This window comes from Gossypium hirsutum, chromosome A11, assembly GCF_007990345.1.
Source record: "Gossypium hirsutum isolate 1008001.06 chromosome A11, Gossypium_hirsutum_v2.1, whole genome shotgun sequence".
Lineage (NCBI taxonomy): Eukaryota > Viridiplantae > Streptophyta > Magnoliopsida > Malvales > Malvaceae > Gossypium > Gossypium hirsutum.
The window spans coordinates 20,412,962-20,440,867 of record NC_053434.1 but is presented as its reverse complement, the minus strand read 5'-3'; the positions used below and the strand labels follow the sequence as shown (position 1 = coordinate 20,440,867).

Genomic DNA, 27,906 nt, shown 5'->3' with positions numbered 1-27,906 from the left:
TAAATTATTTGTAGGTCAAATTAATATTAAAATAATTTACAGTGAAAATATAACCTATACTAATTAAATTTAGAGTGATAAACTAAAAGCAGAAAAGCCCAAAAAAATATGAATCTATGAAAAATTAAACTCATAATAAATCCATAAATAAAAAAGATTCAAAGGCAAGACATTAAGATCAAATTTACAATTTCCACCAAATCTTCATTTATTTATTTTTAATTCTTTTATAAATATTTCATAAAGCTTACTCATAAGAATCTAATTTAATTAAAAGTATTTTAATTGAATTAGAGAAAATTTTGAAGTGTGTGACGAAAGAAGCATGAAAAGGAATTGAACAAAATAATATTATATATAAAAACAGTAAGAGTTGTGTTTTACTTTTGATACTACAAAAATAGAAGCGAAAGAAGCGCGTATTCGGAGGCGTAAATGGAAGCCCCTTTCTTTGCCTTCACACCAGACCAGTAATCCAATTTATATTTACCACACTTATGAATTATTCTGATAAAATTTGTCCTTTTTTTCTTCTCATTTCTAACATCTCAACCATGAACAACGATAACAACACCCATTATCCCGACTCCGAGCGCCCTGTCCGCGTCTGCGCTGATGGGATCTACGATCTTTTCCACTTCGGCCATGCTCGCTCCCTCGAACAAGCCAAGAAATCGTCTGTTTGCCTCCCTCATCTCTTTCTTAACTTAATGTTTAATCTGTATATTTTTCTGGGCATCTTTGGAAATTCCTACTGATTAATGGGTGTCTATAAAAATTTTCCATCACTGCCTTTTCTTCTGATTTTCTTTTCCTTTTTTGAAGTTATTTGGCATTTTGTTTCCTGTGAAAGATATTTGTTTATTTGCAGCAGAAATAATATTTTTTTTTTGAAACTTTTAGGTTTCCCAATACATATTTATTGGTTGGATGTTGCAATGATGAAACAACCCACAAGTATAAAGGTAAAACTGTTATGACCGAAGCAGAGCGCTATGAATCCCTTCGCCATTGCAGGTTTTACTTCTTTCTATTTTTATAACTCTCAACTTGTTCTAGTTATTGTATTGAAAACCATTAAAAAAGAAAAGAACTCACCCGTGATGCTTGTTTCGAAGAATATTTCAGTTGTAAATCTTTTGAATTCAAAGGGAAATAGTGAATGTGAAGCACAATTTTAATCAATTTATCTTTCTGCAGTTGAAGGAAGTGACTTTGTCTTATTTGTTATTCATTTCTCATAGGTGGGTTGATGAAGTCATTCCTGATGCACCGTGGGTGATCAATCAAGAATTTCTTGATGCATACAATATTGACTATGTGGCTCATGATTCCCTTCCGTAAGGATGCTTGCTTTGACACTAATTCATTCATGGTGAATGCTGCATTGTTAAGAAAGATATAGAAACAAAACTACTCTATATTTGTTTTACATTGCACAAAACTACTCTATATTTGTTTTACATTGCACAAAACTACTCTATATTTGTTTTACATTGCACATCTAAGACTTTTAGTTGCCGAAAAACATATAAATACTTGCCATTCATTTGTTCATGTAGTCTTTATACTTTGCCATAAATCCTTTTTACAGCTATGCTGATGCCAGTGGGGCTGCGAATGATGTGTATGAGTTTGTGAGTTAATTGAGACGCTTATTTGTACTTAATTATAACAATTGGTGCTTTTTTAAACTGTGTTATATTAAAGTGGGCTCTTGTTCCTAGGTTAAAGCTGCCGGAAAGTTCAAGGAAACTCAACGAACCGAAGGGATTTCAACGTCAGATATTATAATGAGAATTATTAAAGATTATAACCAGTATGTGATACGTAACTTGGACCGTGGATATTCGAGGAAAGATCTTGGAGTTAGCTTTGTAAAGGTACGGTATTGAATGATCCCTTGTGACAATGGAACTTTACCTTGAGGTACAATCTAGAAAATGAAGAAAGAAAAGTAAATGGATGCTATGCGGGAAATGTCCAAATCACAACAGTGTTCACCCTTTTTATTATCAGTGTTTCTTTGTTGATGTTCCTACAGGAAAAGAGATTGAGAGTGAACATGAGATTGAAGAAGCTACGTGAAAAAGTAAAGGAACACCAAGAAAGGGTAGGAGAAAAGGTATGGCCCCTCATGCCATCACTATCTTGTTCAATTATTTTTCACTCTAATGCTTAATGATTTAGATCTACAAGTTCATTGGAAGGTAAATGCATACATTTTAGAACTTCATGGGGCGGTGGACGTACTTGAAATTCTTCTTGTCTTGGTTTTCTTGACAATTTTCCCATGATACTTTTAGCATTTTTAGCACAATTTTTTCTTTTAAGCTTTCCTTGGATTATGGAGCATGTGCATACACAGCATGCTGACGTGAAGTTTTAAACAATTCTTAATTTGGTTCCCAATCAGAGGCTCACTGGGAGTGTTGTCTTATCATTTATGACTGGACCCCAATCTTTATGCCTCGTTTGTAGGAATATTATTTTTTGAACACGTACTAAGTTAGCAATAAAATAATTTCATTTTTTTTATAGTTTTTAATCACTCATTTAATTTGTTTTTAGAAAAAAGGAAATAATTTTTTTACTAATTTTGAAGTGTTTTTTTATTAGATTTTTATTCATTTTTTTAATTTTAAGTTTAAATTTGCACTAATTATTTTTTATGTAATGACAAATTATTTTACTATTTATGTAATAATTAAAATTTTTCATGAGAAAAAACCAAGGAGTAGCAAAAATAGCTTGGTCCTACTGTTCTCAACTTGTCATTGGTATTATCATGCACGTTGTTATCATGTGTATTTGCGGTTTATGTTTGTGTGGTGAAATTAAGGAGTTGTTTTAAGGAAAGTAATCCATGAATCAAAAAACAAGCATTTATACATGGTAACAAGCACCTGAAAAATAGCCATTCATCTTAAAAAACTGGGTCTAGGTAGAAGGTAGCTAGCTTTAGAACAGTTTTTCAAATCCATTTGCCTTGGGTGGCTTAGTACAATTGTTAGATTTACCTCATGATTCATATCTTCATGATATTTGTACTTCTGTTGCATATGGTTGTCCATTTAGGTGACTAGATTGTCTAGTTGGAGACATAGCCTTAAGATCCAAAATATATGGAGATCAAGTGCATTTAGACTTTAGATGATAGTATGTCATATGAAAGGCAGGGTTATATTCTATTGTTTATACATCCAATTTCTTCACTTCCTTTTCTCGATCATATTGGCTTAGTTATAAATCCTAGTATTTTGCAGTTTTGGCTCTCACCATTGCTGATATTAACCACAAATGACCATTATAACATTCATTACGTCCATAACTGCAGAAAGCTTGATGTGACCACAATGTAAATCCCTTACATCCCCTGGTTCAATGTTCCCATAAAAGATTATTGAAGTTATGGAATATGATATTTAAGGTTTTCTAGCAACAAAATTATACCACAGTTTTACGAGTTGTGGAAGATTCATATTTTAGGTTGTCACCTAATGCTTCAGTTTGTTATATATATATATATTGCGTGTGTGTATGTTTATAAGCTTGAATGCCTATATGTATATCCTACCTAGTCGTGTTTGTTGCCAGGTGCTATTTGCCTGGACCTGCCATGGTTTTTCGGTTCTAGGTTGTTTGTTTAAGCTTGAACATCCCCTTTTAGTTATTCTTAATCTTCTCATAAAGTTAAGGCAATTCACTAATATTTACCCGAAAATACTTGCAGATACAAACTGTTGCTATGCATCGTAACGAGTGGGTGGGAAACGCTGACCGCTGGGTTGCCGGATGTAATGAGTTGGTGGAAAATGCTGATCGCTGGCTTGCCGGATTTCTTGAGGTGTTCGAAGAAGGTTTCCACAAAATGGTGAGCAAATCTAATGAAATCAATGTTTATAGTAATGACAATTTCATGCATATAAAAAAATTACTAAGGGAGTTTTTTCAGGGCGCTGCAATCAGAGAACGAATAGCAGAACATTTGATGAGGCAACAATCAAGGGATTCTGCATTTTTGCTGGAACTTAGTGATGAAGATGAAGATGAGGAATATTATTATGATGAAGATGAAGAAGAAGCTGACGGTGATAATGATAATGAGGAATACTACGACGACGATGAATATTATGACCAGAAAGACGAGAAAAAATGAAAAAAAGGAAGAAGAAAAAGAAGAAGAAAACAAACAAACTATTGCTTCTCCAGTTTACCTACTGTAGGGTTTGAGTGGAAAAGCGTCAACCTGTAATTTTGTTAATTCATGTCATACCTGAAAATGTTGTTCCCATTGATGCTTCTTTTTTGCCTTGGTAAGATGCAAGGGCTTGTACAACTTTCTTTTTATCACTGTGTAGGAGTTTTTTGAAGAAAAATTTATAGTTCGGGGAGATATAAGATGTTGCAAATATTCAATTTCTGACTTTAATTTTTTTTTTTTAAATGATGATACGAATTAATTGGATTAAATTTTGGATTTATAACAAAGTTTTTCTTTTATCATCATGTCTTATTTTGTGGTGAGTTTGAACGATTGGATACCTTACTCGGTCTCATAAGTCTGTCTCAATTAGGACATAAATTTTTGTCACTTCAAATTCAATTTAAATAAAAAGTGTTTTTAAATTAAATTTTAATTAAAAATAAGGCTGATTGGATATTAGCTTGATTGATATGAGTATTGTTGTTAATATAGGATGATGTGAGTTTGAATGAGTCAAATCGTATTATTTTTCTATTTATGAGTTGCGAGCAAATACAACCCGAATTTATAATGAGATTCTTTAAAAAAAACTTAAAATATATAAAATAATAGCTAAAATATATATTTTAATAATAAAATGAGTTTTTTGGAGGGCCAAATTGGTTTGAAAACATATTTTGAAATTAGGTTTTTACTCGACCTGAACTAATTAATAAAGATGAAATTATATAATTTATTAAATATATTAAGACGTAGATTTATATCCAAACTTAAAAAGGATTAATTTGTTAATATGCTGTTGAAGTGGTTTATAAGCTAAATTGAGGGTGGTTGAATCCTTGGTTTGAATCAGTCAAAGGTGATTGGACTGTGTTAGCTACAAGGGGAAGTCATCATTTAAAAGTAAAACATGTACACATAAATCTTTTTCCATGTCAGCTGCAAACATTAACTTCATCTCTCCCAAATCCTTTAATTCTATTGCACCATATTTACAACAACTTCTTAGCTCTTTTGTAATTGAAAAAGAAAAAGAGTTATGTTATGAATCTGTGCTGGTTGTTTCATGGATATTCTCATACTTTCAAAGTTTAAATAATTCATTGATTCCATCTAATGTGGACTAAAATGACTGAACTTTTCTGACCAAAGGATTGGAAGAATTAGAGGATGTCCGATACATGAGTTTGTTGTCAAGTTTTACACTTTTTTATATTCTACAGGACTTATATAATGTAGAAGCGAAACTCGTCGTGTAATCTTCCCAACAACTTTGTGCAAGCTTTTCCTTTTTGGTCCAAGCAATGGGAGAGATGGAGCTGACAAATATTGGCATGTTTTAGTTTTATTGATTAGTCCTATATTTAATGTGGTGAGAAGGGCTTATATAATATTTCATATTTTAAATTATCCCATCTTTATTCTTTCTAGTAATGCTTTCACCTACTTCTTTTCATAATGTAATTTTATCTCAATGTTTAATATATTTTTGGTTCAATCTAATTTACCCAAATCCAATTTTGAAGGAGAAAATTAAATAATGTGTTAGCCAAGTTATAATGGTCTTTAAGAAAAGATATTATGCATTAAAACTCATAAAGACTAGATAAGGTCATGAGCATGGGAAAGAGCCTATTTCAAGCCCATGATTATTATTCTTTCATTAAAAACTAATGATTCCATAAACTAATTATTATGCATTAAAAAGTAAAGAAAATAAGATAACCATCACCTGAAAACCGTACACATGTTTCAATATCTTATCTTTTTCTTCTTTTGAATTAGAAAACTAAAACTCATTTTTGGAAACGCAATTAGTTTGACTTATAGCCACCGAATTGGGAATTGCCCCTTGCCTAAATGCTAAAATTTTCTTTTAGCCTTAATTTTTATAAAATTTTATAATTTTTTTATTATCCTTGATTTCACCTGTATATCAATTTAAGGTTAACCGATCCAATTGGTTAGATTAATTGGTTCAGAAGAGAAATTAAATAATAAAACAAATCACTTTGATACTAAATAAAGAGTACGTAGAACATATATGATTCAATAAATATAATAAATTATTTTGATTTATATAGAGCAGTAGTTAAAACTTAGACATTTATTTGACATGGATTCAAACTATATTACCTCAATCTCTTATATCAATATTCTATCAATAAATAAATAAAAAGAAATAAATATTCAAATCTTAAAAGAATAGTTTAATATATTATCAAAATCAACAAAGTATTTGTTCTCAATTGAATGATTAATCCCATTTAAAAAAAATGATTATAAGGGATCAAAAGAGATAAGCAATGCACAATCTTTGAACTCTTATGATATGAAGTTGGATTCTCATATTAGGAGAGATAGAAAGGGTAGAATTTATAGTGAGGATTGAAACAATTTGATTTTTATTATTTTAACTTTACATTTGTCGATTACATAAATGTTTGGAAATCCTTATGGGCACCTTAATATTCTTGCCGAATTTATAGCCGGACAATTAAAGAATCGAGTTTCATTTCGAAAGGCAATGAAAAAGGCTATTGAATTAACTGAGCAAGCGGATACAAAAGGAATTCAAATACAAATTGCAGGGCGTATCGACGGAAAAGAAATCGCACGTGTCGAATGGATCCGAGAAGGTAGGGTTCCTCTACAAACCATTGGAGCAAAAATTGAGTATTGCTCTTATAGAGTTCGAACTATCTATGGGGTATTACGAATTAGGGGTTGTCACTAATTTCTTCATATATCCAAGACCAAAATAATAATTTATTATTGTTTTGTACATGATAGTAGGATTGACTAAGAGTTGGTTTTTTGTAAAGGCTACAGACCTCAAAATAAAGAAAGAATTGTAGAGGCGCAAAAGCTTAAGTAATAAAACACTCAACAATACTTAAGTCGATAAAAAAAAAGGTGATCAGAGTTTAAAATAGTATCTTAGATTTTTTAGCCCTTTCTTTTTATGAAAACCTTCTACCTTTTTATCATTTTGCCTCTTGTTGCCTCTATCATCATTGCTCTTGAGGATGTATAGACCTATGTGTGGTTGGTTAGAGTGTGAGCCCTTGATCTAACAAGACTATGCCTCTAGCTTCTTTGTTGGTTCTGTTACCTAATTATCATCAGTTGTCATTGTTGTGTTTAGATAGTTACTTGTTGCGCTTTTTTTTTGTTAGTTATTTGAGCCTAAAGTCTACATTTTTAACATGTATAAGGATATGTCCCTTTTAGGTTTGAGACATGTTAGAAAGTGACTCGATGAAAATCTAATAGAGAAAAGAAAGAGATTTATTGGTTTCATTTTGGTAATTAAAGGTTTAAGCTTATTAAGAGAGGAGTGAGTTGGAAAAGGGTTGAATTATTTAATTGTGTTGCGTCCCTTAAAAAATGGCGTGTCCTCTAAGGGACTAAACTTTACACATTAATGTGAATAAATTTAAAAGAAATCAAGTTATTTGACTACTATGTTCTATCCTTGAAGGGATTAGGTCTTCTGAAGGACTTAGCTCTATTGATAAGTGGAGCAATTTTGGAGAAGTTATGTTATTTTGACTGTGTTATATTCTCTAAGGGATTAGATCTTTTGAGGGACTTAGCTCTATTGAATCGATGGGAGCAAATTTTGGAACTATATTTAAAGGATTAACTCTTATGAGGGACTTATCTCTACTAAAAGGATACATAGAGAAAAAAGGTATTGATTACGAGGAAACCTTCTTTCTAGTAGTGATGCTCAAATTCATATGTATTATATTATCCATTGCGGTGAGTCTTGATTACAAGATTTGGCAAATGAATGTTAGGACATGTTTTTGAATGACCATTTAAAGAAAGTATCTATATAATGCAACCTACCAAATATATAGCTAAAGGAAACGAACAAAAAGTTTGCAAATTGTTAAGGTCTGTATATGGACTTAAGCAGGTATCCGACTTATGGAATTAAAAATCTGATCCAAAATTTTTTGATTTGAGCAAAATGTTGATGAACTTGTCATTTATAAACATATTGTGGATGGAAAAGTGACCTTTCTGGTTTTATATGTTAATGACATGCTACTCATTGAGGAACATTTTGATATGGCCGATTTGAAGAAAGGTATACAATCATCTGTATTGAGCTTTCATCTTTTTCTTAAAAGAACTGTCCAAAGACAACGAAAGAAAAATAGCATAAGAGAAATGTTCCTTATGTTCTAGCAGTAGGAAGTCTCATGTGTGATGTTATTGCGCATCTAGATATATGTTTTGCAACAGGATTTGTGAGTCGATATCAGATGAATCTTGGTCCAAGACACTCGAAAATAATTAAGCATATACTCAAGTATTTACGGAGAACAAGAGATTATATGCTAGTATATTTTGGAGGGGATTTAACTTTCATTAGATATACTAATTTTGACTTCCAAACATTTTGGGATTTGAGGAAATCGATATCAAGTTATGTTTTTTGTCCTAAATAGTGGAGCCATAGTGGGGATAAGTGTCAAGTAGAGTTATATTGTTGACTCCATTATAAAGTATAACAACCCATTTTTAGTGGTACTAGAAATGGCGGTTTCAGAACCCTATTTACTGATGATGGAGTCAGTAAGTTTTAACATTTAATATCTATTAGTCTATTATAGTGTTATATGAAATTCTAGTTTGTTAATTTGATTAATTGGATAACTTATTTTAGTATAGGGATGAAATCATAAATGTGGTAAAAGTTAACTACTATGAATTTCTTTTGCTAGTGGTAATATGATAATCATTTAGGGACCAAATTGATAATTCAACCAATTTCATAGTTACTGGTCGGGCAGGTGTTGGTTGTTACATTACCTGTAACGATGCTAATCCTAATTAATAAATTAGATTAGACATATATATATATTATAGCTTGGTGAATGAAAAGAAGTACTTCATTATTCTCTTCTTCATCCTTTCCATTTGAGTTTTTTTCCCTGTTAGGTTAAGAAAAACTTGTCCAAGCTTTGTGTTCTTGCATGGTAAGCTAATTCAAGTCTATTTTGCTTGAATTTGATGTTTTTGAATTTATCATGCTTCAGTTTAGCTAATAGTGGTGTTTATTTTCAAAACTATTAAAGACTTATTAAGATTACCATTGTTGAATGCTTGACATTCGTGATGTTAAATATTTAGATTATATGAAAAGCTATGATAAAGGGTCACTTGTTGAATTAGAAATATGTTAGTTTCGAATAATAGTTAAAACAAAGACATTTCGAAATCAACTTAAGATTTTTATAAAACATTGTTGTAAAGGGCTTGATTGTTTAAGTGGTAGGTTTAAAGGAAGCTAGAGCGATGGAAATGAATTGACTTATGTGTTTCATAAGCTGATGAATGATGTTGGTTAATAAAAATTAAATTGGAATTATGTTATAGATCAAAATTTGAATCTGCTAAGAGAAGACCACGAAAAAGGAAAAGTTGTTGAGTAAAATTTGGTGTGGCGTGCGATAATTCTGTCGAGTAAGTTCATACAATACGAACATTATTTAGCTTTCTTTTCATTTTGTTCTTAAATTGTATAATTAAAATTTGAAAACTAGTTGGTTGCAAAATATAAATATAGAAGAAATATTGAGTTATGTATGAAGGAATGTGAATGAAATTCCAGAATAACAGCATCCCGATGAACTAGTAAAAGACTCATACAATGGTTATATGTTATTTCTTGATGATTCCGACCTCTAGCTTTTTTGCAGACTCGAAGATACATGTGACACAGATTTACTCTAGACGGGTAATCTGATGTTATTTTAAAGGTTTAGCCTAGACTTGTAACCTTCCATGTATATATAGTCCTGGCCAGGCTTTCATTATGTCGATAAAGGTTTATCCTGAACAGGTAGCCTAACATCTCTGTATGTGATTAACTCAAATGAGCCTCTGACGTGAAGTATACTTGCGTTTTCAGTTCTTTTATAGCGTTCATCGGTAATATAAAGCATGTGAAATGTGAAATTTACAAGTTAAGAAATAGGAGAATATGAAAGAATTAATTTCTATAATGAGAGTCTGCATCAACAACAGGGTTGAGATTGGATTAGATATGAAGAAGGGCATTGTATTAAGTTGCTTACTTAGGATATCATTTACAGTGTTCATCGGGTAATATAAAGCATGTGAAATGTGAAATTTACAATTTAAGAAATAGGATAAAATCAAAGAATTAATTTCTATAATGAGAATCCACATCAACAATAGGGTTGAGATTAGATTAGATATGAAGAAAGGCATTATATTAAATTGCTTACTCAAGATATCATTTGTAATGAAATATATGCACTCACCTTGTTGGCGAATTGTGTTGGCGAGTAGGTAAACAATATTTGCATATTAAATTATCATAATATTGTTATGCCAGGTAAGTAACTATCGAATTTTTGTAGGCTTACTAAGTATTCTAAATATTTTTTCTTGTAGATTTTATAACATTTAGAGCTTGTTGATTGGATCAACAAGAAGGTCACACAATCCGCCAAACGTTGGGGTAGATTCCTGACTTAATTGAGTTGGCCTAAGTGACATGTATATGAATGTTAGGTTATTTGCAAATAATCCAGTTAATCCTTGAAAGGAATTACGTTAAGTTCTATGATGTATGATAATAAATTGAAGTTTTATTTTGTTATGTTTCGTGTCTTACATTCCACAGATCTTACCGCAGTTTAGGGTGTCAGCCTAATAAGTCATTAACACTTAGAAATGTGTTAAAAATAATTGTTTTTGTTAAATTTTAATCCTAAGTCCTAAATACTGAAATGCAATATTAAATACTAAATTGGCTAGAAAACAAGCTCCTGAAGTGCGAAATTAACTCGAAGTAGCTACTACATTTAATGAAAGTTCACTTTCCCTGAGTTCGACGGTGGTCATCTCTTTTGATCGATGACTTGCATTCAAAGACCATACAAAGGCTGATCTTGAAGCTCAATAGGAACATTATTTTTGCCTTTATTTCCTTTCGTACAATCCTCTTTGATGTGATCACAGCTACCAAATTTGTAACAAATAATAAGCAATCATTTATATTGTACACCTTGTCTATGGACATCAATCCCAATAGAGAAAGTAAGTGTTTATTTAGATAAAATATAATGAACATCCTTGCAAACGTTCTTCTCTTCCCTTTTTTGGTTTTGTAATATATTTCAACCACTTTACCTAGAAACGTTGCAATAGCCCTTACCAAGCTCTTAGAGTAGTAATTTTAAGAAAAACTGAGCAATCTTACCCAAATAACCATCTTGGATGAATGGATATCTCTAACGGAAAAATTATTACTCTATGGTTGAACTATAAGGTAATGGCCATAAATCATCCATGAACCACCTGTCAGAGCTTTGTTGTAGTCTTGAGATGATGAGAATTTCACCAAATAATAATTATTGTTAAGATTCACAAGTTGGATGCGACTTGTAACATTCCACAATGACTTAATTCTTCCAAAAAATGCTTTATATCTAATCTTTTGACCAAGTAATCTTACAATTATTGTACTCCATGTTCTTATCAATTAGCTTGTGCACTCATTTGGAGAAATAAATCTTAGGATAAAGGACCTTTTGTAGAAACCTTAACATCTCTTTCACGTAAAGTTATATCCTCCTCATCAAACAAAATATCTATGGTGACATTTCTCAGTATTAGACATCATGGTATCCTTAAAGGCCTTTTAAGACCACTCAAATAAACCTACACTTGTTTCCTAAGCGACACAATACCATCTTCTTTGTTCCGAAACTTCTTGGTTTCTCTTTTTAATTCAGATGGCAGCAATTATCATGGCCGCTCAAGACTAATTGTAGTAGGAATAGAGATATCAACTATGCTCTTAGTACATTCAAGGTCATATTGGTTAAGTCTAAATAATTCTATTTCATTGGTTGGTTGATCTCTTGATTGAACATGCTCTTAGTGGTTAAGATCCTATAAGACCAAGGCTTCTTTAGAAACAACATTAACTGAAGTTGTATATTGATCCGAGCTTATGAGATTTCGACAATATGGTCTTACAACATCGATTATGAATGAATGAAAAAGTTGTGTTCCTCAATGATGATACAATCATCTAGAATAGGTGTTTCCATACAATGTATTTGTAGATGCTAAGGGAGAATATAAAAGGCTTTGATAACATACATGCGTTGGGTTTACATTATTGGATTTAATAAAAGCTAGATTCAAAATTAGGTAAGAGGGAGTTAGTTGCAATGGTAGGATTTATGGCTTTCCGTTCGATTATCATAGACGACACCAAATGTTTACGTCCTTGAGTGGATGATGGGCTAAGAGTGGTTCTCAGGTTAGTAAAGGCTTTAGGCCTATAAAACAAATGAAGAATTATAAAGTGTCAAAACTTGTGCTCCTTGATGCTTCTTGATTCTTAAGTTAGTGAAAGGATGGTGGTGAAAGCTTAGAAAAATATCTTGGGTTTTCTTGATCATAGAGATACTATCTTTTATGAAACTTTTCTCTCTTTATCTTTTTTCCCATTGTTGTCTCTATTGTTGTTACTCTTGAGAATGCATAAGGGCTAATGTGTTGTCTCTATTATTGTTGCTCTTGAGAATTCATAGGGGCCAATCTGTTGTTGGTTGGAATATTTTTCCTCGATTTGACTGAACTATCTCTCTAATACATTTATTGGTTCTTCCTCTTAATTATTAGGGTTTTTATAAAAATGACCTAAAACTTTTGATTATTTATGAAAATAACCCACCCTGAAAATCATGTATGTAAATGACTCATTTTGAACAGTTAACCTAACTGTCGTCATTGCCATTGGCGACACCACCTATCATAATCACCCAATGATTGGCCATGAAATTAAAAAATAATTTCTTTGGGTGCTGTTGTTGACATTGGTGGCACTAGCATCAATACACATGCCCACTCATTTAAAATGCATGTATTCCTTGCAAAAAAAAATATATTTTTTAATAGGTACTGCCAATCACAACGACGAGACCAGTGTTTTTTTTTTAAATAGTATTTTTCGGGTCGTCATTACTTTTGGCAACACTATTTATGGTTGTTTAAAACCCTAAAAATTTGATATTGCTTCAATTACAAAGAAAGGAGCAAAGTTGAAGAGAAGAGTAGAACGAAAGCAGACACAATGAATGAAGAATGGAAGTTCCAAGAGTGAAAGTCACGTTAAATATTATAACTTCTCTTGAACTTGAACTAGCTTGATCTTCCATGAAACAATGAAAAAAAAAACTTGAAACCGAAAAAAAAAGGGGAAAACTATTGAGACAAGGGAGAAGAAAGAGCGGATGAATGCAATAGATAAATAAGAGGAAGATGAAAAGGTAAAGAGGAAAGAAGTTAAAGCAAATGGGAAGGAAAGGGATGCACCTTGGAAAGGAAAGAAAATAGAGAAGTAAATGCCTTAATTAATTGTCAATTGTTAGCGACTTTCATTTTTTTATTAATTAATTTTTATCTTTACATTTTCATCTTCTTTCTTTGTTGTATTCATCCCCTCTTTCTTCTCCTTACCCTTTCATCTTCTTCCTCTATCCTCTGGCATCATTATGCCTCTTTCATCCCCACATCATTAATTTGTTTTCTTCCCTTCATTTTTTTTCCGGTTTCATTATCTTTTTTGTAGTTTTCTTTCATATTCTCTTCCCCTCTTTTCTCTATTTCTCTTCTTTGAAGATTTAATAGCCCAACTCCAAATCTCATTTTGCAAGCAAGCAAACGTCCCTTCATATGATTCGACCGACCAATTGCTTCCTGATCTCCTTTCTTTATTTCACTCGACCAATGATCCACCTTGTTGCCGTTGCATCCATTGCAAAGCCTATCTCCTCAAGGCTTCGATTCCATCTTCTTATTTTTTTCATTTCAGCCTCACATTTTAAAAAAAAAATATTAGACGGCAACATTCATTTTTTCAAAATAAAAACACTATCGCCACCAATGGCAACGATGAAACCCATTAAAATATATATATTTTTCTTTTTTTCTCTAGAATATCAATATTTTTAAGCGGGTTTACAAATACACATACTAGTGTTGTTATGTCAACGGCGACACGCAAAAAAAATTATTTTTTAATTCCACAGGCCAATCATTGGGTGATTGTGATGGGTGCTGCTGCTAATGGCAATAATGGTATCGAAGTTTGTTGATCAAAACGAATCATTTACATACATAATTTTTAGGGTGAATCATTTTCATAAATAATAAAAAATATTGGGAATTTTTATAATGAAAAAAGCCATTATTGTCTAGTGTTGTTAATAAATTTTAGCAATATATATTACATGAAGTTTTGTGTTTATAAATTGGGACTTTTGGGTTATTGGCTATCTTGAGTATGAGGTTTGCATTCTCATCCTGTATAATAGTAATTATTACTGTGATTTTTATTGATTATGTTTTGTAGCTTTGATTTTGACTGCATTTAGAACATCCCAATCTCAGTTTTGTGTAAAATCATTAATGAGTTCCAAGCATGCAGCATCCCACTAATGAAATGTTTGGATAACTTTATCAGTACACACCAAAATCATATCATTTAATCTCATTTAAAATTTTAAAATTAACTTTCCTAGGTTTAGTCTTTCCCCAACCCACTTTCTTTTTAAAATATGCATATTATATGTTATACATTGATAAAGGGGATTTTAAAGTGAAGATGTTGTCACATGTTTACAGTTGACAGATTTAAAAGATAAGAAATAAATAAGATATATAGTAGCTTCATAATCAGCAGCTTGTGAAATTAAGAACAAATTACCATTAGTGTATAAGATGATAATATGCATGACAATAATTGGATTTTATGTTTATAAAAAAAATAATATAATTGCATTTTTCATGTACTTAAAATTTTGTATAGGATAATATTTTTCGTTCTGTATTTAATTAATGAAATTTGGAAAAATATATTTAATGAATTTATTTTGATCAAGTAATTATGGTTTTTAAAAATATTTAAAACTAATAAAAATATAAAATTAAACAAATGTAAATCATGTAAAAGTTAAACAAAGTTGGGGCATAAAAAATCTAAAAATGGATAGTTGAAGGGGATGGTAAAAAGGTTGTGGTATACGTAATCCTATGAAAGAGAGGTGGGGATGGGAGCCACTGAAACCGCAATTGCATGTTAGTCGTCGTATGTTAGTGGAAAATTGGAGTTTATTAGAATGAGACAACGTCTGTTTGGTCATAGTCCTAAAACTGCATGGTTCAGAGGGGGCCATGGGATGGGCAGAAGACTTGGAATTTGATACCAAAACAGACCAGACACAATAACCAAAGTCAAGTCCACTCCCATAATTAGCTGTGGCCGGGCGCCATCTCATTTGACCAAGCCTACATTACTACACTCAAACTATGGCTGCAAAGGATAGGGATAGGAATAATAAATATAAAACAAAGCATTTTCTATTTGGTTGATTATTGTCTCTTGCAATCACATTATTTTTAATATTTGAAACTACATTCTCTCTTTAAAAATGAGATATATAAATGTGAACAGTTTTTTTGGGGTTAAAATTCCTACAGGATTGACCCTGCAGATTCCATTACTGCAATTAGACTTGTATCAAAAATTCGTCTTGATGAAAAGTGAAAGCAGAAAACAAAAAGCTCCACCCTATTAGTATGCGTAGTGGTGCTTCTCTTAACTTTCCCACTTTTACATTTTCATGATTGCCTAAAGTATGTATTTATTATATTCTTTAGTGTTTTTCTTTTACCCACGTTAACCAATTAAAAAAAATGCTACATACCATTTTTATTTAATTTTTTATTAAATGTATATTCACACTAAAAGATATAAAAAATAGAAATAAATATATAAAAATTTATAAATATATAAAAAATCTAGAAAAATTATATGAATTGTAAAAAAATTATAAAAATCAAATTTACAATAATTGAAAAAATAGTTGAAATTAATAAAATTGTTACAAAATATGTAAAAATTATAAAAAAATTTAAAAGGTTTAAAATTAAAATTTATTTATAAAATTCTAAAAAGTAATTAAATTTCTTCTTCTTCTTCTTTTGCAGTTACTTTTTTTTTAAATTAGTATAACAATTTTCAATTTTTATAAATTATTTTAACTTTTTAAAATTTACAATTGTACATTTTATAATTTTATAAAAAACATTAATTTTCAAAAATTTTTAAAATTTTTATATTATATATGAATTTTAATCAATATAATATATACTATTAAAAAATTTAAAAAGGACACATACCGTATTCTAATAATACTATGCGGCGGGTCAACCAATGCCGGTCCATAGTTGGTCAAAATAAAAAATATTTTTAAATATTTAATATTATAATATTTTTATTTTAAAATTTTAAAATTAATATTTTTATTTTAAATAAACTTAATTACCACCTAATATTTTTCATTGGCCCTATTGAATTGATATAAGAATTGATATAAGTACATGTAGATGGTACATCCCGCAAATTTAGGCTTCCAGCTGAAGTGATATTTTAACAATAAGTTATTTTTAAATATGATTTGGGTTTCAAAGTAGGTGATTACAGCATTATCACTTAATCGCTAAATCACAACAGTATTAAATAATTCATCATTTCAAGAATTTTAAAAATACAATGATTATTTTTTAAAATAAAATGTATTAACATTATACATGACTTAATCTATTATACTTCTAAAACCATTTAATAAGGTAATTTAACTCTCTTAGTATTTTTTTATATTATTAATTAAAAATGTATTTACTTTTTTATAATCTAAATTATATTATATTATAAAAATACCTAAATTAGAAATTTAAAATAACATAAAATTGATTAAAAAATAAATATGTTTTCCATCATAATTTTCCAATAAGCTTTTTAAAAACATTTTATTTTTTTACAATTTTACGTCATTGTAAATTTTAAAGCTGTCTAAAAAAGTATTTTTAAGTTTACCATTACTTTTAAAAATTATGTTTTAATTTCATTGTCATATATTATTAACGAAATATTATAAAATTTTAAAAAATTAAAATAATTTAATTAATACATATAGTTAATCTGTGCATAGCACGGGTAAAGAAAATTAATATTATATATTATATTGGTTAAAATGTAAAAAAAATCATATATAATATATAAATAATTCAAAAAATTTTGAAGAAGGGTTAAAAAATAAAAAAAATATAAATATATAAATATAAATTTGGACAAATAATCAAAATATTATATAAAAATCAAATTTTAAAAATGTATTTAATTTTTAAAAAATTACCAAAAAAACTATTTCTTCAAAAAATAATATTCTAGAAAAATTTTCATAAATTTATTTTTTCAAAAACTCTAAATTTATAAAAATTTGAAACTTTATATTTTTTTTGTTGAAAATTGTCTAATTCGGAAATTTAGATATAGGGTTAGTATTTAGTACACTCATTGTGTACCTTTTTTATTCCACAAGCAGCTTTAAAATTTTTTTTTTTGAATTTTTAGAATTTTAAATATATGGTTTTGAAATTTTAGAATTTAGAGTTTTTGAAAAAAAATAAAATTTATGACCAAATTTTTCGAATACATATTTTTGAAAATTTAACTTTTTTTTTTGCAATTTTTTAAAAATTTAAATACCATTTTAAATTTTTTTCAATTTTTATATAACATTTATTTTTTAAAATTCATATTTATATATTTTAAAATTTTATTAGTTGTTTTAATTCTTTAAATTTTTTTTTGAATTATTTGTATTATATAATATTTTTTTTACTTTTTTAATCGATATATTATCTATAATATTAAATTTTAAAATAAAGGTGACGTGGTACATTCTAATAGTGCAACATAGACATTCAATAGTTGGTCAAAATATATTTATTTTAAATAAATTTATTTTTCGTGTGACACATTTTGATTGATTGGATGTGGCACATGATATATTCCGACTGGCACCACGTGGCAATCGGTTCTTTTAACATTGTTACAAATAAAAGTATTAAATTGGATGATGAAATAATAGTTTAAGTATCAATCCAAGATAAAAAAAATTTAGGTACAGACGTGAAAAAGAAAAGAAAAAGAGAGACATAATTCAAAGCCCAAATTGAGAATTAAGCCTTTTAATAATAATTAAAAATTATTAAAAATATTTTTTAAAAATTAACATTTATATTAAATATGGTTTTAAATAGTATTTTATAAACTAAAATAATATAATATTATTAATAAACTAACATTAAAATAATAAAATTATTGAAATTTCTATTTATATTAAATTGTATATTATAAGTTAAAATAATTTTTATGTTGAATAAAAAATATGAATTATTAGAATCTAATACTATATATATGTATATAAAAGTACATAGACATTTAGGAAATTCTAGTTTACATGATGGCATATAGTATATTTCTTTGAGTTACACATAAGCAATTTGACTAAATTAATGATGTGGGTCCTGCTGGTTTAAATTACATATATTACATAAAATTAAATAATAATAAAATTATTATTTTAATATAATATTTAAAATTACTTATAATTTTTCATCAACTTTTAAATAAGAGGATTAATGCGCATCAATATGCTCAATCTCATGTCCTCCTATACTAGCAATAATATCGATGTCAACCGAGTTAAGAATTAATTAATAAAATAAATCTATTATTTAATTAAGTAAGATATATGTAATAACTATATGTTAAAATACTTTTTTATAATATTTATTAACATATTTTATTTTTTAATAATAATGTTAAAAAATTAAACTCTTTGCAATCAAAATTAATAATAAAATTTTTAAAAATGTTTTCAAACTTTAAAATAGTTTGAAATAAAAGTTTAAACTATAAAAATTAAAAATTCTTTAAAACATAATAAAAATATATATATTTCCAATTAAATTTAAATTGTGTAGCATACAAATAAAAAGAATTTTTAATATGTTATTTTTATGAAATCCTTTATTTTTTTTAAATAGTATTTTTCATTTATTATTATTTATTTCGAATTTATATAAGGTATAAATCTATTCCATATAAAAAGTATGATCCTATTAAATATACTTTCGATATTAAATATAATAAATTTGTGCATTGCACTAAATACATTTACTCTCTCACTTTCTTCACATTTCAATTTTTTTTTAAAAAAATTGCTACAAATAATTTTTTTTTCTAAATATGTAAAATTCTCCTTTCTTTATTATTTTAACTAACTCATTTCAGATTGTATTTTATTAATTGATATTTCAACTCTTTTTTTCTTTTTCTTTTTTTTTAAAAAGTATGAGTTGATTATAAAATTTAAAATATATGTAAATTATAACTAGTACAAATGTTTCAAACATACTTCTTATTGTTAAAAAAATCCAATATATTAATTTTGAATCATTAAAATATACATATAAATGTTACCTCTCTTTTTTTATTCGAATTTTCAAAAATAAAAAATAAAAAAATCTAAAATCTAAAATTTTTAATTTTTAATTTTTAATTTTGAAATTTTTAATTCTTATCTCATTAAATTTGAAATATTTATTAAAACATTAACAATACAAAGTTTATTTATTTTCAAAATTTATTATAGAATTTTAAAAAACTGCCAAATTTAGGCTTTGTTTGATAAATTTTTGAAAAATAAATTTGAAAGTGGAATTTATTAATTCATTTTGTGAAAGCGACAATACAATTTGGGGGAAAAAATCAAGAAGCACCCATCTTAGGTAGCGAAGGACAAGCTCTATATAAACATAACAAAAGCTTCATCTATAGCCTCAAATGAATATTATGACATGTCGGCAATTGACTCTGTCACAACTCAAGTAAGACATATTTGGAGTGATTACAAATACTTAATATGATAAGAAAATCAGTCTTGAATGGTCCAAAGTGGGGGGAAAAATGGGCAAAAAACCGAGCTTCTACCAAACTAGAGAAGACGGTGACAAGACCATCCCTAAAATCACTTGCAAAAATAAGACTTCATGCATAAGCAAAACTAAAAAACACGTTACAAAAGTAGACAAAATTTCTAATAGTGAAGACTTATTAAACAATGGAAAACAAACAAATAAAACTTAATACAATATTGGTCCAAATCAACTCATGAAATCATTTATTATTTATAAAAAAATCTTAAAACAGAAACAAATTAAGAAGTCGGCAAACAACCACTCACTTTCTAAGAAATTTGTTAGTGCCTGGTTTTTCAACAACGATAGACACTGTCATCTGTCCATCACTTGTGAAGACAATAAATATACCTAAAAAATAGATATATAAATTGAAAAAAGAGAGCATAGAGTGAATAAGTAGAAAAAAAGAAAGGTTGGTGGGAGAAAAAAAAAAGGACAAATGATAGCCAACCCAAACGTTAGCATCGTCATTAGGCAAAACAAAAGAAAAGAAGCAAATGACGAAAAAAGAGAATATCCTTAAAAAGCTAAATCAACAAAAAATTAATACTTTGAATGATTTAATTTTTTCACATGTTTGGTAATCCAAAATAAAAATATTCCTACATAATTTTTTTTACAAAAACTATGAAAAATGATAAGTAGATAAAAACTACTTATCACTTAATAGAGAATATTTTTAATTAATTTAATTTAATTTTAATATTATATTATTCTATACAAACTTATGTTTAAATTTAACTTTTTATAGAATAAAGTGAAAATTTATAAATTAAGGGTGAAATGTAACATATAAATTTTTTATAATTAAAAATATATATTTATCATATAACCTAAAAAAATTATATATTTCATAATAATAAATTATTTCACTTATTTCAAGAAAAACCAATATTCAACATGAATATGTCAAACTTTTTATACAACTGCCGAGGAGACTGCTTTAAACCGTATAAAGACTTTTGTAAGAGACAAACATGGTCTTCTTTACCTTCAATTTTGAAGCCTTCAGGTTGTTGCATGTAGATGTCCTCCTCAAGGTCATAGTGAAGGAAAGCAGTCTTGATATTTAACTGCTCTAATTCAAGATTATTTGATGCAACAAGGGCCAAAAGCGCCCGAATGGATGTATGCTTCACTATGGAAGAGAAAACATCATGAAAATCAACTCTCTCCCACTACAACAAAACAGTCCTAAGACAACACTTTTAGGACGACACTTTCCTAAGTGTTGGGATAGACTGATCAACAGACGATTTGGCCAACTCTTGGTATAAGGGTTGGGATATGCATGCTTAAGGCAACGCTTAAATAAGAGTTGGCTTTATCTAGTCCTAAGACGACACTTTTGGGGCGACACTTTCCTAAGTGTTAGGATAAACTTGCCAACATACGCTTTGGTCAACTCTTTGTATAAGGGTTGGGATATGTATGCCTAAGGCAATGCTTAAATAAGAGTTGGCTTTTGTGTAGTCCTAAGACGACACTTCTGGGGCTACACGTTCCTAAGTGTTAGGATAAACTTGTCAACATACGTTTTGGCCAACTATTTGTATAAGGGCTGGGGTATGCATGCCTAAGGCAACGCTTAAATAAGAGTTGGCTTTTTCCAGCCCTAAGACGACATTTTCCTAAGTGTTGGGATAGACTTACCGACATACGCTTTGGTCAACTTTTTGTATAAGGGTTGGAATATGAATGCTTAAGGCAACGCTTAAATAAGAGTCGACTTTATCCAACACTATGCCTACACTTTTGGGCTGACATTTTCCTAAGTGTTGGGATAGACTTGCTAACATACACTTTGGCCAACTCTTTGTATAAGGGTTGGGATATGCATGCCTAAGGCAACGATTTAATAAGAGTCGGATTTGTCCAACAGTATGCCAACACTTTTCTAAGTGTTGGGATAGCTTGTCAACATATGCTTTGGCCAACTCTTTGTATAAAGGTTGGTATATGCATGCCTAAGGCAATACTTAAATAAGAGTTGGCTTTGTCCAATAGTATGTCTAAGGCAACACTTAAATTGGAAAATTAATTTATGTAACAAATATATTCATAAATGATTGACAATAAAAAAATGTTTTGATTGAAATATTTAAATCAAAATATTAAAGATTATAGATATTAAGTTCATGAATCATATTATAATTTGTTAATAGGCTACAAAAAATTTTTTATTTTGTAAAATAATCGTGTTGATAGATGTTAGCCATCTAACGTATAGTATTTATTTTGAGAAAATATATATTATTGTTATTATTCTATTTCTTTGGTTAAAAAGGTCAAAAAAATTAGGGCAAGAAAAGAATATCTTTGTTATTCTCTTTGGATGGAACCTTAATGCAACAATCGAATTTTGTAAAAAGGATCGAATTGTTAGATAAATTATGAGCTTTTGATAAATGATTTCTCTTTGAAGCAGCAATGCCAAGCTTGACACTTTGCATTTTCTCAAAACATTTGATATGAAGAACATGCCCAAAATACTTGGGAAATATTCCTTTTTATAATTATAAAGATAAATATATAAACCAAATATGCTCTAAGGATTATATTCTTCGTACATTTGTAATTTAGTACTTTACTTTTATTTTAAGAAATTTAAATTTGCCGATTGAGTATTAGCTTAACCGGTATAAGTATTGTTGCCAATGTAGGAGAACATAGGTTCAAATACGCTGAAGCGCATTATCCTCGTATTTATAGGTTGGGGAGGGACTATGAATAGTTCTAACAAAGAAGTTATAATATTTATGGAATCTTCATATTTCTGTGTATTTCTGTGTATTTGCTTGAAGATTAAGAGTTAAATATTAAAGTCTTAATGAAAATTTTAGTTCTTAATGTTTAATTTTTTTTATAAATTTGGCTTTTATTTATTTATTTTAATTAAATCTAATTCTTAATCTTTTAAAAAGAGTGAAATTTAATTATTATACTTTTAAAAAAAGTCAAATCATTATTATTTTAATGAAAACTAATTAAAATGTGAAAATTTTAAACATGGTAATTTGCGTGGTAATCCATGTTATTAATTTTTTTAGTTTTTATGAACTATTAGTATAACTTTTTGAATTTTAATTTTTTTATTTTATGAATATAATTTTTAAATTATTTACTGATATGACATATATAACAAATGGTATCATGTCAATATAAAATACGTGTAGATTAGCGGGTTATCACCCAAATATTATTAACAATTTATTGTTTTAGTTTACATTTTTGGTTAAAAAAATAAATTTACTAAAAAAATGAAAGCTAAATTATTAAAAATTTCCAACGTTTGAATACTAAAATTATTATTATGATAATATTAAATAATAAAGAGTTTAATTAAAGAAAATAAAATATTTTTGAATAATAAATAATTAATAAAAAAGACTGAAATGATAGTGACAAGGCATAGGATTAGTGGTCAATTGGTAAACTTATATTGATTGTAACACCCCAAACTCGGCCTATACGTTATGGTCAAATCCGGAGACGTCACAAGGAATGGGTTTTGAAAACAAAGTTGATACGATATATCATTTCAGCTTTATATCTCATATTCTCTTATATCAATTGTCAAAAATGTTATTTAATTAATTAGTTTGCCAAAACGTGATTTACAGTGGAAATTATAGAAAACGTTATTTTTGAAAATCCCATTCGTAATTTTGGAAAACCCTTGATTTCGTAAAAACCATGGTTTTAGATATCCGTTGCAACTAAAATGTTAAACTAAAAATCCAAATTCTGAAATTAAATTGAATAGTCCGGGAGTCCAATTATTACAAAACTCCAAAAATAATCCTTAAAATCAAAATAAAATCATAATCATAAACCATTTATAAACTCATGGTCGCCATGAGGCTCTACCGCACCGTTTCGCCTAAGCCTGTGGATTACCTAAACAGAACAGACAAACAGATGTGAGTTTTCGTAAACTCAGTGTGTAACCCAACAGAAATAGGCATGCAATACATACAACCTCAAATACAATCAGATACAGATTCGGACTCATGTCCATTTCAGATACAAGTAAACAGTACAGATATGCAAAATCCTACCCCCATCCTCTACACACCATATCCGATCATCCTATCAGACCATGTGGGGTTAAAAACACCCACCCATATCTACACACCATATTGTGTCATTATGACACTAACAGAAAATACGCAGCCAAGCTGCTAGAATAAAGGCGAAGGTCGTCATTCAGAACATTTCCTCCATGTATAAAACCCCACCCCAAATACAGATATGAAATACTTGGTTATCATACTTATCATACTTGTGTACAGATAACAGGCACACTTAACAATACAATCAGTCATACATTTAGTACCCTACTCAGATCAGTCTATCAGAATATCATAGCACATAAATTAGGGTTTGTTTAGCCCTTACCGACCTTACGATAGGCCCACGGCGATCGAAACGACCCATGTGACCTTAGGGAAAATTTTAGATTTATGGGCCCACATGCTCGTGTGGGCCCAAACGCTCATGTGGCCCACAAGCCCAACTTGGCTTAGCCCGTGTGGCCTACACGACCACACTCACACCACCACACGGCCGTGTCTTGTTCACTACCATGCCCTCGTCAATCACATGGCCGTGTGACATCGACAATCTGCGCTTTTGACTTTCGCCAAAACTCAATTTTCACGTATAAGGGGTACACACCTGGTTCGTTTTCGTAGCAAAATCACTCCCGAGACCACCAACACCTAAAACAGAATACCGAACACATTTAAACAACTAATTGTAATATAATTAATGCTAAATCATACAATGCGCTCACACTTACCGTTAACTAAAACAATCGCACACACAATTCAATCCATTAAAGCAAAATCCACTGCAACACCGCCTTCTCTATAGCAACCTTTACAAAGATTAAAACCCCCTAATAAGCACCCACACGCCAAACAAACAACGAAAATAACTGAAACCACTTACAAAACTTACCACAACAAGCGAAAAGCAAATGGAACACCGAACCCCCATGATTATGACAACTGAAACGTTGAGCGAAGAACGAAAAAATCAACCCAAAAAGAGAAGATTACAAGAAAAAGAAGAGACAGAAGAAACAAGGGAAAAAAAAGTCAAAACGTGAAACATGAAGGGAATTTGGGAAAAAAATAAAATAAAATAAAAATGATAATAATATCTAACAATATCCCAACATCCCCACTATCTACACAACCTCAACTACCTCAGAATCTTAAGACCACTTGAACTCTCTCAGCCAACCGAAACCAAAAATTAATACCCTCACGCACGCAGGGATTTGAACACAAGACCTCCAAACCAACTCCTTTACCATTCAAACCAGAAAGCTCATTCTAATATAGATTAACAGACAATTTATATAAGCCCACTCAACCAGGATAAAGTTTAGATCTAAAATAACACTTTGACAAAAGGGAGACTTGAACCCAATACCTTATACACATACCCAAAACATTTAACTACTGAAGCAGACATATATTTGTGTCAAAGTTTTACAGATAAAGAATTAATTTAATGGGGCATTACACTGATTCTTACCTACATAAAACCATTTATTCTCTCTCACTCCAAACTCTGTTGGCAAAGAAAACCAATTGCATCTGCCGTCCACCCCTTGCTCCATCCACTGGTATGTCACGGTACCTTCTTTATCTTCTGTTCACTATCTGGGTTTTTCTTATATTGCTTAGTCTTTTTTTTTCATGAGTAAAAATTCATCTAAAGATCATTACTTTTCATGAATTCTTCCTATACTTTTCTATATTTTTATACCTATATATTGACGTAAAGTGAAATCTTATTTATTAAAAAAGAAGAGTCAAGAATTCTATAAAAAAAATTTTGGATGATTTTCATACTATTTATTCTATGTATATACATGCATGTATGTGAAAAAGTGATGTACTAATACCCCCTTTCCCATTGGAAAGTAATAGTAGTAAAATGAAAAATTACTTCTTTTTTGAAATGTTTGAAAGCAATATAAAAGGGGAAACAATTTTCTCTTTGTTGTTGTTGGTTTTCGAGTGATGATGTTTGTGGGTAGCTAAATATGTAGAAACAATTTTTTGGGAAGTAAAAACTCATTAAAATTGAGTACATAACAAAAAAAAATATTAGTTTTCTTGAAAATTGTTTCTCTGAGATTGTTAGCTATGTAGGGTGTTATAATTTGAATGCTACAATTTGAACTATCAATTTGAAGAATAAGTGATGAAATGTTATTTTCATTACTTACAATCTATTTGCCCTTCTTAATTGACATTGAGCTTGCCTTCTATGAAGCTTTTTTGAGGTCTGTTGTTGATGATATAATTTTTGTGAACTTTTCAGGCTAAATTAAAGATCCCGAAGCATGAATAATGGCATATACCTTTTTACTATAATTGAGATATATGTGATATTGGCTTTACCAGTTTGATATAACCAGAAGGTTAGTGACCCTTTTCTTTTCCTTTTTTTTTCGTTTTTTAAATTTAGGTTTAAATTTTTCTATCTTTGTAGTTTGGACTATTTTATTTATGAATTTAAATATTATTTATCATAAATTTAAATATTATTTAATTTTCATAAAGATAAATGTTATTTATTTTAATATTTAAATTTGTTATTTTATTTCTGGATTAGGTAGTTTTGGTTATTGTTACTTCACCAGAAAGCTCATCTCTTTTCACACGTAGACCTTAGGATTAGGCATTAATAAATACTCTATTTTAATATTAATTACTTTAATAGATGGTTGATAAAAGTTGGATGGATGCTTCAATATTTAGCATTAATCACCTAGCTGGATTAGAAAGATTTCTATCATTTGCAATTGGAAAATCACTTTTTAACGAAATAATATATTTGTCCATGCCATCGTTGCAATAATAAGATATTGCACAAACCACATATTGTGCGTGAGCAACTTCGTCTTCATGGTATAATAAAAAATACAAGCATTGGATTTTTCATGGAGAATCCATTGAAAGAACATCGGTGAAAGCCAACCAACCGGTGAGAACTTCTCCGTCAATTTGTACATTGTCACAAGGCAACAAAGCCAATTTAAGAGACCTCATAACGGATGCTCTAGGTATCAACATCCCAACTTTTAATGAGAGTTTTGATGGAGTTTCAAGCGAGTTTTAGAATAATGGTCGGGACTATGATGTTAATGAGGCCCAAAGGACTACGGAGAGAGCAACTACTCTTCTAAATAATTGTAATATTCTGCTCTATCCTGGTTGTGTCAAGTTCTCATGTGTCTCATTCCTACTTCGGCTTTACCACTTCAAAGCACTTTTTCGATGGTCAGCAAAATCTTTGACATGCTTATTGGAGTTTTTAAATAAAGCATTTACAGATGGAAACACAATCCTGACTACATACTATAAAGCGAAGAAAAAGATTTCTGTACTAAGTCTTGGGTATGTGAAGATTGATGCATGCCCGAATGATTGTATGTTATTCTAGGGCGAGGCTAGTAAAAAGATAAGTTGTGATGTATGTAAAAGCTCAAGGTGGCAATCTTCTAATGAGTTATATACAGATGACCAAGTTGATGGTAGTTGCCACCGTCCTAAGCCTGCCAAGGTATTATGATACTTTCCTTTGATTCCTACAATTAAAAGTGTAACATCCCCTAACCCTATACCATCGTCGAAACAGAGTTACGAGACATTACCAGTCAGTACACTCCAATTCCGGTCATTAATTAAAATAAATATTCACACACATCCTAGTTTTAAGATGTCGTCCCTTTAATGGGCCCTCACGGTCCAATATGAACAGTAAATTCCATT

General features: G+C 29.5%; 1 protein-coding gene across 1 annotated transcript; it reads left to right on the top strand.

Annotated features, from left to right (window-relative positions):
- Positions 1-388: 388 nt before the first annotated feature.
- LOC121203552 (choline-phosphate cytidylyltransferase 1) lies at positions 389-4,419 on the top strand. The gene is made up of 8 exons (XM_041081314.1): positions 389-676; positions 904-1,017; positions 1,245-1,340; positions 1,595-1,637; positions 1,728-1,883; positions 2,045-2,125; positions 3,734-3,874; positions 3,956-4,419. Exons 1-8 carry the CDS (start codon positions 498-500, stop codon positions 4,157-4,159), a joined length of 1,014 nt encoding a protein of 337 aa, XP_040937248.1. The 5' UTR covers positions 389-497; the 3' UTR covers positions 4,160-4,419.
- The last annotated feature ends 23,487 nt before the right edge of the window (positions 4,420-27,906 follow it).

What these genes read in the sequence shown, in the direction of transcription:
- LOC121203552 (XM_041081314.1), top strand. Translation starts at nt 498, where the DNA reads ATGAATTATTCTGATAAAATTTGTCCTTTTTTTCTTCTCATTTCTAAC. An exon ending in CTCGAACAAGCCAAGAAATC is followed by an intron (nt 677 to 903) that starts GTCTGTTTGCCT and finishes TGAAACTTTTAG; the next exon opens with GTTTCCCAATACATATTTAT. An exon ending in GAATCCCTTCGCCATTGCAG is followed by an intron (nt 1,018 to 1,244) that starts GTTTTACTTCTT and finishes CATTTCTCATAG; the next exon opens with GTGGGTTGATGAAGTCATTC.